Raw genomic sequence first — 13,314 nt, forward strand, 5'->3', positions numbered from 1 at the left:
TAGCAGCTGCAGCTCCAGTACCACCCCTAAAAATCTGTATTGTAGGAAATTGGAGATTGGGAGAAGCAGCAACAGCAGAAGTAGGAACTTATGGGCAGTTGGTTTCCAGGCTGGGGACTAGGCCCCAGAAATACTCTAGGCCTGTTCTTGGCTGGTTGTGGTGAACTGATTCCTCCCAGTCAAACTCAATAGTTATGTACAAACCAAAATGCCAATGCATTTACAGCTGTACATGCACCATTCTAGTGATTTCAAAGGCACCAGGAGTACTATGTATCCCAAACTTTTTTGACTGCTACCACAGGAAGAAGTTGTATTTTATGTTGGGACCCATTCAGCCAGACACACTTCTGTGCATGTACACAGGAAACAGTTTCTGGAGCCACCGCTTCCCCTTTCTACTTATGATAACACTGTGTCAGCCCTTCTCTACCCATAAATTAATCCCACAGCTCTAAAGAGTTCACAGCTCCCAGTTCTGAAACATCAGTGCTCCTTTCTGGTGCGTGGACTGTGAATCTCTTCACCAAGTGGGGGTGGTGAGCCTGGAACCTTAAAGGGATTGAATAATTCTGTGACCTACTTGAACCAGAGAACTTGCTTTCCAAGGCCTGGAGAGGGACTGTGAGGCATGAGCCAGCAAAGTGCTGCTGTTGTGGGAACAGGTTCTGCTGGTACAGATGGTCCTTGCCTGTGCAGTGTGGCTAGACAACCATCTTTGACAGGTTGGGCTCCTTCCCTCCCCCTATATGTGCCTTACATCTAACCACCAAGTTAAACATGCCCAATTCTCTGATAACTGCCGCTCTTCCACTGAGATCCAATCAAAACGGTCCTATAAAGCTTACCCTGCCCATCCACACTCCTAGGGACTGCTAGCTCAGAGCAGGTCCTGTTAGGAGAAGTCAAACAGCTGACATGATCGAGCGCGCTAAGATATGTGTGTCAATGTGCACTGCAGAGAGATGTCACAAAACTTAGCCACATGTAATGCACTTCATTTTCTAAGCCGCTCCATTAAAACAGTCTGGTTAGCATTCACAAAAATTGATCTCCAACCCTGCAGTTTTAAAAGACAACGCATTTTATTGTTAGCATACTCAAATGTTTTGTTGAACCAAAACCCACAACTTGTAGGTTATTTACTTTGACGTAGAAAAACCGAACACCTTTTACTATTAGAGGCTAAAGAAAGAATGCAAAACAACCCCATGGGCCTTTAAAAATTTTTTTTCTGAACTGAAAACAGTTACTTGCCTGGAGTAGGGTGTGGAATACCTGTAGCAGGGCTAAGACCACCATGCCTGCCGCATTATCACCCACTTCACACCACATCATCCCAGGTGGACAGTCCCCCAACTAACTCCACGGCTTCGAAACACTGCGGTGAGGATTCAGCACTCGGACAGGGGAGACAGCTCTACGTCTGTAAGGAAGGACCACACCAAGTACCTACTCAGCCAAGAATCAGGAACCAGGGGCAAAGGAGGGGCTGAGCGAACAGAAGCTCCCAAGCAGCCAGGTTCTTTACCTGTCACTTTGCTCATTTGCTTGGCCATGAGCTAAGGGGCTACTTGGGACCATGCACATGAGTACTTGGGTAGCTAACTACTGGCATTTCCCCTGCCTGCTCTGTCCCTCCATTAGATGCCTTAAACTGATGATCTAGGAGAAAACATAAGTCAATACTTAGGTTTCTGAGAACGAGTGACTGTGTCCTGGCCAGAGAATGGCAGATGGAGACGGGGACAGGCACTATGATAGACATCGGTCCAGGAGCTCAGAAGCATCGACCATGGCAGGGTAAAGACGAAGGTGCTCGTCTGAGAACACAGGAGATGCCCGGGCCAATCTGGAAATCAGATATGACCTGGCAGTCTAGGCAGTGCTGGAGACCCTTGTGAAGCTCCTGCAACCCTCCCAAACCGTTTGCTTCTAATACCATTTCCCAGTCACAATGGTAAGAGATGCTAGAGGCCAAGGTTCTGAAACTACTGCATTGCCAGTAATCCAGTCATGTCAAGAAGACACTTGTCTTTCTGTCATCACACACACATCATTATAGCACAACCGAAGAAGGTGCCAACACTCAGAGATGAAACAGTCTTGCGCAAGCCCCAAGCCTAGCAGGAGAATATGGGCTCCACAAAAATAATGGAAACGCATATACATGTACCTTAATTACAACATTTACTCACAGCTTTCATTTTCCCAGCTGTGCAGCCCAAACTCCTGCCACTGTTGTTTAATCAGTTTTCTCTGATGCAAATTTTCCACATAAACATCCCCGAGGCTGGGATACTACTGACCAACTGTGATATAACTGTATGGAGACTCCTTCAGACGCTTTCTCTGCGGTGGAGGAAGCGCCAGTGTCACAGCGTCAGCCAAGAGAGGCTGAAGTCCATGATGGGGGAGGGCAAAGTGCACTGACAGCAGTGGACAGACACTGCACGGGAAACGAGGGGCCATGTACCACATAATGTGTTCAAAGAAAACGGCAGTGGCGCTTCTGTGCGTGCATGGCCGTTTTAGTCTAGGAATTTAACCTAAATCAGTCAACGCTGCAGTTCTCAAGGGCAACTGCAGCAGTGTGCTAGGCCACAGCTGCTCCTGATTCACCCACTTTCATTTGCCTTCACTGATGTCGCTGTCACTGTCGCTGTCACTGTCACTGCTGCTGTCACTGGTCAATGCAGTTAGCTCTCCCAGGGCTTCCCTGTAAGAAAAAATCAACTGGAGAGTTATATGGCAACTCAGGCCCTAAAAGGTTCTAGCAAGTAAACAAATCTACACACACTCCCTGATTTGTATGACAAAGGAAACAAATCATTACACCAATACTACATCTTGAGTTTCTGCAAAGAAAGGAAATTCAGGCACAGAAAGCTACAATCATTTGAGTGGGCAGGAGACCAACAGTTGGCTCCAGTTCTATAACTTTCCTCCAGGCTGATGGTGTGGAACCCACGTACCTCTGCTCCTGGGTGAGCGTGAACTCAGCCATTACTCTCCGGGTGAGGCCCTCACAAACAGGCAAGCTGAAGGCACTTGCCAGCTTCACTAGCTCGATGGCCTGGGCAGGGCTGCTGGATGCTTTTGCACTGTCCAGAAACTCATTTAGCAACTCAGCCCTATAAAAGAATGGCAAAATTGTCAACACAGCCCAACCAGACCCCTCAAAGATTTACATACAACATCCAGGACCTTTATCAAGTTCAGTCATAAAGTCCTCAGTACTAGCTTTGGAGACAGTTACATGAAGTCTAACTTCAAAGGGCCAAAAAGACAGTGAACACTGGCTGGTTCCCCATCGTCACTGAGGATCGCCCAAGGTACCCGTGTGCTGCGCTCATGGAGCACAGATTAACAGCGCCAGCCTCGCTCTCCACAGTGGGAACCACTGTCGTTTGCTTGCCTCTCAGAAAAGTGCCCACTGCCAAGGCTAAGGTCTGAGGACGTTCTGACCTCCTCCCTCCTGGCTAGTCAGGGGTGTACCAGGCAGGCCTGGTAACTTCAACTTACCTAGGGATCTTATTATGCTTCCTGAAAAGCCCCAACATTTTCCTGTTCAAGATAAGATAGGAAGATGATTACAAATACTAAAAGAGTGGAAAGCAATCGAATGATCATGGCTCTTCTCCCAGACTCAAAGACTAAGCTTCCATCCCAACAGCGAAGTGCGAGCTCCTGAATACACGTCTGTGAGCCCCACTGCCTCCCAGCCCCATTTTTACGTCAGAATCACCCGGGTGCTTCAACTCCCTCCCTGCAAACTTCATATATGCACATTACAAGTACACAGGCAAACCTGACTGGTTGCTGGTATTGTGAACTGCTGGGGTACCTCCCCGGGGCAGTGGGGATGTTACAATCAGTGTGCCCTAAAAGGACCCTGTGACGCTCGGGCTCAGATCAAGGCATGGTCTCATGTAAGTGCTCGCCATCATCCTGCCACGTGCAGGACAAAGGAGAAACACATACACTCAGCTCCCATGATCAGCTGAGGTCCGTACCCCTGCGCCAATCATCACAGCCCGATTCCCAAGTGTGTGTCAACATGCTGGAGTCAACAAATCCAAGCAACAAATGATTCTGTTGCAGCTGCAAAAGTGACGCATGATTCACTACCAGACAGCAAAGCCTTCGCTAGCTTTTCCCTAGAGACGGCGAACAGCCACATCCTGGACCAGTCATTATATATTCTGATTAAGGTCCTCTCTTGGGAACAAGCCATGCACAATTAACTCTCCATCCCTCCTCACTGGCTCTGAGAACCTGCATTTCCATCCCAAACAACTCACAGGGGAACCACCTGTGACTGCCCCTACCAGGTCTCTTCCACTGACCTCTCTCTGCTTTTGTAAAAATGAATATGCAGAAGGTCTCCACTCACGATTAAAAAAAAAAAAATGAGAAGTGCCGACGAAAACAATGAAATAGCATACAGGGCACAAACCAAAGACGGGTTTTAGTCAAGACCAGGTTTAGTAAATACTGGTCACCTCCAGTTTCTGGAAGTGCTGGTACACAGCCCACATTTGAAGCTAGGGTGGGGAGCATCCACAGATGAGATATTTGAATAAGTCAAATGTCCAAAACACTCTAAATTAAGATTCTTTGATCACTTTTCTCTATTTAAGTGAACAGAGAAGTGATTGCCCACAAATACAGAAAACAAGCATGGAAGGAGAATTAATCAGCTCATCAAACCACACCCTCTCTTAAGCACATGGTGTGCACTGGTTCTTCTTCCACAAGCTTGCTTTTGAGTTGCAATTTGGAAATTCCCACAGAAAACTCATTATGTGGAACATACAGTCTCCTGAGAAGCTGCACATCATTCGGTCAAATAAGAAGCTCTCCTGACCAGGAGAAATGTTCTCTGAGGTCCAGGCTCAGAGGCTTCCAGGTTACACGTGCCGAGCCTACTGCACTCACCAGGCTTCCTGGGTCCTCCCGGCCCTTAGGAAGAGGACAGCCACATAGTTCAGAGAGCTGGCAGGCCACTCGGGAGCAGTCTGTCTGGCATCCTGGCTTTCGTAAGTCGATTTGATATCTGCAGCACAGTCAGCAAACGCCACCTGCAGCTGAGAGGCTCTGAGAGTCAGCCGAACTACCTAACTGGTTTTATGAGGGTTCAGGATTTCAGTGGACTCCCAAGGACCACTAGGATTTTGGATCAATGCATTTTCACCATTTGAATGGCACATTGCATGTACAGCACATGGTAATACAGTGTTTTTTCTTTAAAAAAAAAAAAAAAAAAAAAGGGCATTCTGCCCTGGGTTAATAATTTGATTAGCCACATACTTCAAATTCAGCTATGGGTTTGTGTTTCCTTTTTAAAAGAGAAATTTAAAGAAAAAAGCGAGCTGTTATTAACCGTCAAGACTGAAGAGAAGCCAGTGTCACTCTGTGTGCTTTGGCCTAGAGGAATGAGGGACTTTAGAAATGGTACCCTAAGGGTTAGACATATTCAGATGTGTAATTTACACCTGGGTTTAGATGGCAGGATTCTCCACGACAGATGAAACCAGAGAGATCAGCCTCAGCGGGCCCTCAGTATTAGAGGGTATGCTGGTTAGCAAACATCTAATAACAGCAGCAAAACCTGTGTGTGATACAAGCCTACCTCTGGTGGGTGCTGGTCCCTTGCCATGAGCATCAGAATCTCCTCTTTCAGTTCATTGCGGAAAGTGTGACCGTATTCTTTACTATCTTGAGAGAAACAAAAAAGAACTGAATGAGAAGTGATCTCTGCCATGTAAAACCAACACTTTGGCTGACTGCCAGCAGGCACCTGTATTTTTTGGTGGAGGGAAATAAACTGCTGCTATGTACCGCAGGATTATGGAAAGGCAGCAGGATGATTCCTGATGGGAAAGGACAAGGGAACAGTGAAAGCTGTGCCAGTGCCCTGCTCCCTGGCAAGTGTTAGCCCAGCTCGCACTCCACTAGAGTTCCACACTTTAAAGCACGTGGGCGAGTTCCCATCATGGCTCAGTGGAAACAAATCTGACTAGCATCCATGAGGATGCAGGTTTGATCCCTGGCCTCACTCAGTGAGTTAAGTATCCGGCTTTGCTGTGAGCTGTGGTGTAGGTCACAGATGCGGCTTGGATCTGGCATTGCTGTGGCTGTGGCAAAAGCCAGGAGCTACAGCTCCAATTTGATCCCTAGCCTGGGAACCTCTCCTATGTGGCTCTAAAAAAGGCAAAAAACAAAACAAAACAAAACACACATAGGAATCGTCAATGGTCTTGAAATGCGAATTAGTCCTGTGAAGGAGGAAGGCAAGGCTAGGGTCTCAGTGTCTGAAGGTAACTAGGGGCAGAAGAAATTAACTGTATGATCAGAGTCCCCTAGTGGACAAGATACAACATCTTTTGCAGCCAATTCACACACAGATCCACAGTCATGGCTGTTTCTTAGAAACCCAAGTATTACTAACTGGTAAGCTACTGAAGCGGTGATGCAACACATTACAGAGGAACTTGGGGTGGAGATTGCGGATATGCCATGTAATTAACATGGATATCACACAAGTGCATGAAACAGTCTTTTCTTATCATGAAGGAACTAATTTGGTTATTTTCAATACATTTTTACTCATGTAATCCAATATACAACATGAGCTACTGACCCTGAAGTAGACAAAATAATAATGCCTTCAATCTGAATTTAACTGATTAAAAACAGAAGTTTTCCTCCCTAACAACATTAACATGCTCGTTAATCAAAACAAGAAAGTGAGACAGGTCTAGACATATGAGCTGAAACTGACCTTTCCAGATCTGAGGAACCATATCTAGCCGGTTGGCCACATCTAATGCTTGGAGAAGGTCTATCATCGTTTGGGAATGGGGAAAGAAGACCTGATTAAGAAAACGCAAGTAAATGTTTAAAGTACCACTCAGCAAAGACACCCACAAACACATCTACAATGATAAATGGTAAGTTAGCATCTTACTGAAGGTATCAGATCCTTGTACCACTTCAAGGTGACATCAATTTGTTCCATGAAGCAAAGCAAATTAAAGAATTTGGAGCTGTAATGGAGAAAGAAAGAACATTTAGTGGAAAATCCCTGCCTAACAGTGGAGTGATTCAATTACAGCACAGGCACATGATGACACATTACATGGAATTAAAAAACTTGGAGTTCTCGTTGTGGCACAAAGATTAAGGATCTAGCATTGTCTCTGCAGTGGCATAGCTTTGATACCTGGCCCATCACAGTAGATTAAGGATCCGCTGTTGCTGAAGCTGTGGCTCAGAATCAATCCCTGGCCTGGGGAACTTCCATTTTGGCTTGAGTATGGCCAAAATGAATGAAAACATAAATAAAACTTTAAAAAATAAAAGCAGTTTATAAGTTACACACAATCTCAAGTTACATTGGCCAACGCTTGACTCAGAAGGCCTATCTGTGCTTTCTGGACTTCCCAATTAACGCCTCCTTATCCTCAACTCGTTATTTTTTTTTTTTTTTTGTCTTTTGTTGTTGTTGTTGTTGTTGCTATTTCTCGGGCCGCTCCCGCGGCATATGGAGGTTCCCAGGCCAGGGGTTGAATCGGAGCTATAGCCACCGGCCTACACCAGAGCCACAGCAACGTGGGATCCGAGCCACGTCTGCAACCTACACCACAGCTCACGGCAACGCCGGATCATTAACCCACTGAGCAAGGGCAGGGTTCCTAGTCGGATTCGTTAACCACTGCGCCACGACGGGAACTCCTCAACTCGTTATGGATGCCACCTCCTCAGTACATTCTCAGCTAGTGCTGAGGAGAGAGTATCCTATTCATTTAAAAAGCATTCAATGTGGAGTTTCTGCTGGGGCACAAGTGGATCGACAGTATCTCTGCAGTGGCAGGGACACAGGTTTGATCCTCAGCCCAGTGCAGTGGGTTAATGATGTGGTATGGCCATAGCTTTGGCAAAGGTTGCAACTCCAGCTTGGATATGATCCCTGGCCTGGGAACTCCACATGCGCAGCCGAAAAAGAGAAAAGCATTCATTGTGAAGTGAGGATTTAGACACACAGATGATTATCATCACACACTATAAATAGGCTGCCTCCTTAAGTTCCTATTTTTATGCACCTAAAAGCAAAAGGAGCTTCTTGGAGTTCTCTGGTAGCTCAATAGGTTATGGATCTGGTTTTGTCACTGCTGTGGGGCGGGTTTCATCCCTAGCCTGGGGACTTCCAAATGCCATAAGCAAGGCCAGGGGACAAAAGTCTCTTTGGGCTCCAATATCTTAAAAAAAAAAAAAAAAAAAGACTGAGATGAATGCTTTAAGGACCCACTGTACTATGAATTTAAAAATATAGAAGAATGGAGTTCCCATCGTGGAGCAGTAGAAACGAATCCGACTAGGAACTATGAGGTTGCAGGTTTGATCTCTGGCCTCTCTCAGTGGGTTAAGGATCCAGCATTGCCGTGAGCTGTGGTGTAGGTCGCAGATGCGACTTGGATCTGGCGTTGCTGTGGCTCTGGTGTAGGCTGGCAGCTGCAGCTCCAATTAGACCATTAGCCTGGGAACCTCCATATGCCACGGGTGCAGCTCTAAAAAAAGGACCCCCCCCCAAAAATAAATAAATAAGACACACAAAAAAAGTAGAAGAATGTACAGAGGAAAGATAATGTGGATTTAAAGTGTTACAAATAAACACAGCTTAAAAGATACACACCAAACATCTCAGTCTGGCAAATCAGTTTTACCACTGTTTGAATCTCCAAGCATTCAATTACGTTTATCATTAAAGTCAGGGTCATGCTGCCTGAAACCAGAGTTGAGACAAGAGGGTGCCCAGCAGACTCCTACTCGCAGAATTGAATTCTGGTTGCAAACAAGTGCCCATTAATGCAAAACAACACATTTCCAATACACTTACTAATAGAAATTACGACGATGATCAGATCCAATCAATTTCCAGTTGTCTCCAGTGTTTAAAAGGCCATGGACCTGGTAAGCAAGTTCTAGATCTCTGAGAGATGAGCACTGAAAATTTACAAGTAGTAAATAAGCATCACTCTGCGATTCTTATGAGCCAAACTGTGGCTTATAACATAAAGAACAAAAAAGTACAGTTATCTGTAGAAACAGCTATGCTGATTTAACATTTTACTGGTTGACAACAAGTAAGTTAGGATTACAAGAAACTGGAGGGAAAATAAAAACAAATCAAGTTTTGTGAAATTTAAAACAAAATAACTTTAACCTAGTAATTATTCTAAGACACTTGGTTGTCATGCAGAGGACTGAGTGCTCACTCCAATACCACTAGATTGGCAAAAATCCTAAGAAATGATTCCAAACCCCACCAGCAGAAGCGCTTCCCTCCTAAGAAATAACTGTACTGCTGCCAACAAACAAAATGCCATGGAAACGTGCTTGGACATGCATGTCTGAATACCTAGAAGAAAAAAAACTTGGAAGGATACATATACACTAAACTGGAAAGCAATTATCCTAGGGGAACAGGATATGCTAATTCATTCTAAAACTGCTTGTAATTTTTCCTATGATTAGCATGATAAAGGGAAAAACTAAAATAAAAGTTTTAATGTTTTAAAAAGTTACCAGCAGGCAAATATTAAATACTTTGAAACCTTATCTGAAGAAAGGTAAGAAGACAATGTATACAATAAGATAGGAATGTTGTGATTCTGCAGACATTTGAGAAAAATGAGAACTGAAGACAAACAGAAGTGAGAGGAAGTGAAAGAATGAGAGACCCCCCCCCACCATAAATTTAGTAAATGGATAAAAGAAAAAAGACAAAAGTTAAACAAGAAATGGTACTTACAACCCTCATGGCTGACTGAAAAAACATATCTGAAAAATCAAAGTCCACAACAACCTTGGTTACTATGGTTAAAATATGTTTTTAAGACAGTAACATTAGCAATAATCCTGGCAACAAAACTGGTAACATGTAAGACAAACCTAAAGGAGTCAGAACTTCAGAAGCATACAGCAAGGGCCTCTGACATTTGTGCTTTCTCAGATAATCACCCAATAGGGTATTAAGCTAAATTAAACCCTGTCCTAATCACAAGGCTCAAATACTCGGCAGTCAGGAAAGCAGGCTCTGTCTTATATAAGCAATTTCTGTACACACCATCATCCGGGTCTCTTGGAGAAAATCTCTTTCCCATTACTTCGTTCATTATATCATAGATGATGAGGGACGATCCTTTCGAAGGGCTTTCTGCAGAACAAAAAGGCAACTGGGTTTTATCATGAGTCTACATCCTGCATAAACACCAGGTGTCCTAAGTCCTAAGGCCGTACTTCTCCTTACTACACCTGTGGCCCAAGACACAGTGCTGGCTGGGTGTATCCTGGAAAAGGAAGGAGCACCCTACCAACTGCAGCCCTGCCCTGGACCTGCGTACTTAAGAAAACAAACATGTTTTTGCTATTAAACACTTGTGTTCCTTTTAACTATAATCAGGATGAGAACCAAGGGGAGGGGGGGGGAAACCTGTAGAATTAACAGATGTGGGCAGTCCTTAAAACTACATAACTGAGGACTGATACGCCAGAAAATGCACCTATGATATTTTCAAACAGTTCACATATTTAAAGCAGTAACATAGTTTTCTTTTTAATTCATAGTTGAACCTGAGGCATAGGTCAAATTGAAGCTGCAGCTAGCTACCAGCCCACACCATAGCCACAGCAATGCCAGATCCAAGCTGCCATCTGTGGCCTACACCATAGCTCAGGGCAACGCCATATTCTTAACCCACTGAGCGAGGCCAGGGATCAAACCCACATCCTCACAGACATTGTTGGGTTCTTAACTCACTGAGCCAGAACGGGAACTCCAAAGAAATACTTTCAATGATAGTATAGGTATACTTTTCAAGTTCCTCAAGCATGTTCCCATTTGTTAGCAATCTTAGTTATCCTACTATTATATAATAACCTCTTTTGTATGTATCCTTCATTATTTTAGGCTTTCTCCTTTAGGGTAAATTCCTAGAAATTATTATTGTAGGCAGTCAATTTATATCCCTAAGACATCGATTCTCCCCCTGGCACAGACCTGGGTATTACTTAGGAAGCAAAAATACCAGTGACCTAAGTCAGCAACAAAACCAGAGTGATGTGTGATGTTGCTGAGAAATGGAACAGGCTTTGGCATCAGAAGTGTTAGTTTCACCATGATGACACCAAGGCTGAGTAAAACTTTAGAAGATAAAATCACCATGGAAAGCATGTATCTGTTTTCAAGATAAAGTCACTCCTACCAACAAAGGAGAAAACAAACACTTCTCTATAGGTGAGAATGTGAATTCTATAAAACTAGCACCAACCCCCAAGAGAAAACAAGGTTTTCTGTGTTTTTCACATATAAAGCTTATTGTGGGAGAGAAGGACAAGGTTCATCATTTCTGAACCAGGGGTTCGTTCTCAGGTTGGGGCAAATGGATAAGAACGAACAGACTGTGAGCCTATAATGTGCCTTCTAAGCACAGGAAAAGACACTATCGTAATTTACTCTATCATCACACACTGATGGCTTCGCTCAGGTTAAGGTATCCAGTCCCTTCCAACACAGCTGGTCAATGGCAGAGGTGCTATTTCAACTCAGGTGTGCCTGCTGCAAAGGCCATCCAACAGAGCACAGGAGTCCTAAAACTAGGTGACAAATGGAACTTCAAGGTTTTCCCATGAGGCTTCAAAGTCAGGTCAAGGTTACTGTGGAGCAGCATTATCCAACTGCTTCCTGAAAAAGTGAAAATGTTCTAGATCTGCATCAATGAATGGCTACTGAGCACTAATGTGATGAAGGAATTCTACATTTTATTAATTAGGAGTTTGCTTGTAGCACAGTGGGTCAAGACTCCAGCACTGTCACTACAGCGGCCAGGTTGCTGTTGTGGTGCAGGTTCAATCCCTGACCTGGGAAGTCCATATGCTATAGGCATGCAAAACAACAACAAAAAAATTAAACATCCATTTGTGGATAAGTGGCTGTTGTACTGGACAGCATAGTTCTAAGAGCAAATGAACCCCAAACTAAAGTACCTCTGACCAAAACTGCAAACCACCATTGTTAGTACGTTTAATGACCTCTCTCTGCTCTAAGCTCAAGTTTGACATCACAAACAAGATCACTAGCTTCAAGAACAGCTCAGGCTGTAGACAATGTTATTCTGTAAACTAGTCTTCTTCTTTTTTTTTTTTTTAAGATCATAGTTTATTACTTCAGATAAAAAGATAGGATACAAATTAGGGAATCCCTTAAAATTCAACCTAGAGTTATACACCATTTAGTACTTTTGCATTTGAATGTTAACAAAAAAAAATCTCTAAACACCTGAAAGCCCCACTAGTAACATGAACTATGGTAATAAAAAATCTGACATATTATTTGTTCAATATATAGTATTTACACTGTGAAACCAAAGGTGACACAATAGTGATAAATAGTAAAAAAAATAAACTTTAAAAAGCAAAGGTTTATATTCTTACAACGTGCTAATCATAATTGTATCTAAAAATTAAAACAGCAGAGCTTTCTGTTACAAAATTCTTTTTTTTTTTTTTTTTTGGTCTTTTTGCCATTTCTTGGGCTGCTCCTGCGGCATATGGAGGTTCCCAGGCTAGGGGTTGAATTGAAGCTGTAGCCACCGGCCTACGCCAGAGCCACAGCAACGCGGGATCCGAGCCGCGTCTGCAACCTACACCACAGCTCACGGCAACGCTGGATCCTTAACCCACTGAGCGAGGCCAGGGACCGAACCCGCAAGCTCATGGTTCCTAGTCAGATTCGTTAACCACTGCGCCACGACGGGAACTCCTGTTACAAAATTCTTAATCATCTGAGTTGTAGTCATTACCTGCTACTGATTTACATGCAACCTCTGCTAGAACTGACCTTTGATTTTTTTCTCCCAAGAAAGTGTGAGTAGATAAATGACATTTAAGAGCAGACATTAATTTACTTGTGGACAGAAAAAGATAAAACTGTACTCAAGATTAGTACTAGTCACAAGCCCCTTTCCTATAGAAATGATAAAACTAGTAAGACCAAAAAAAATCCAAAAAAAGGAGATGCATATAGGCAAAGAGTACCATGAATGGCACAGCTCAAAAAATCTTGAAACGAATCAGACATACATCTTTTCTCTCTCAATGATGAGAGGGCTATTCTGCCATCAAATAATAATGACTGTAGCAAGTAAGGGGCACTAGGTGTATAGATAATTATATCTTGCAAAATACTAAGATGGCAGGGGTGGATAGAAGAAAGAGCAATTTACATATAATTCAAACTATATATATGGC

General features: G+C 43.7%; 1 protein-coding gene and 1 non-coding gene across 11 annotated transcripts in view; both read right to left on the minus strand.

Annotated features, from left to right (window-relative positions):
* Positions 1-1,061: 1,061 nt before the first annotated feature.
* The window catches only part of PTCD3 (pentatricopeptide repeat domain 3), a 37,171-nt gene continuing 24,918 nt past the window's right edge, over positions 1,062-13,314 (minus strand). For 6 of the 10 annotated variants that reach the window (XM_013995989.3, XM_085015663.1, XM_085015665.1 and 3 more), the window contains 10 exons: positions 10,133-10,222; positions 9,818-9,846; positions 8,903-9,009; positions 6,974-7,052; positions 6,788-6,878; positions 5,636-5,721; positions 4,942-5,090; positions 3,526-3,567; positions 2,976-3,134; positions 1,067-2,719 (listed from right to left, as the gene is read on the minus strand). In XM_013995989.3, the coding sequence (XP_013851443.1) occupies positions 2,629-2,719; positions 2,976-3,134; positions 3,526-3,567; positions 4,942-5,090; positions 5,636-5,721; positions 6,788-6,878; positions 6,974-7,052; positions 8,903-9,009; positions 9,818-9,846; positions 10,133-10,222 (923 nt within the window). In that variant the 3' untranslated portion in view covers positions 1,067-2,628. 10 annotated transcript variants of the gene reach the window in all.
* On the minus strand, positions 3,906-4,040 carry LOC146404698 (small nucleolar RNA SNORD94). Its single transcript, XR_014842656.1, has one exon. It is a non-coding gene; the product is annotated as a small nucleolar RNA SNORD94 (small nucleolar RNA).

The sequence above is a fragment of the Sus scrofa genome, chromosome 3 (genome assembly GCF_054392235.1).
Source record: "Sus scrofa isolate SSC_HxYL_T2T_F1_AM1 chromosome 3, Sscrofa_HxYL_maternal_Yorkshire_Landrace_v2.0, whole genome shotgun sequence".
Taxonomy (NCBI): domain Eukaryota; kingdom Metazoa; phylum Chordata; class Mammalia; order Artiodactyla; family Suidae; genus Sus; species Sus scrofa.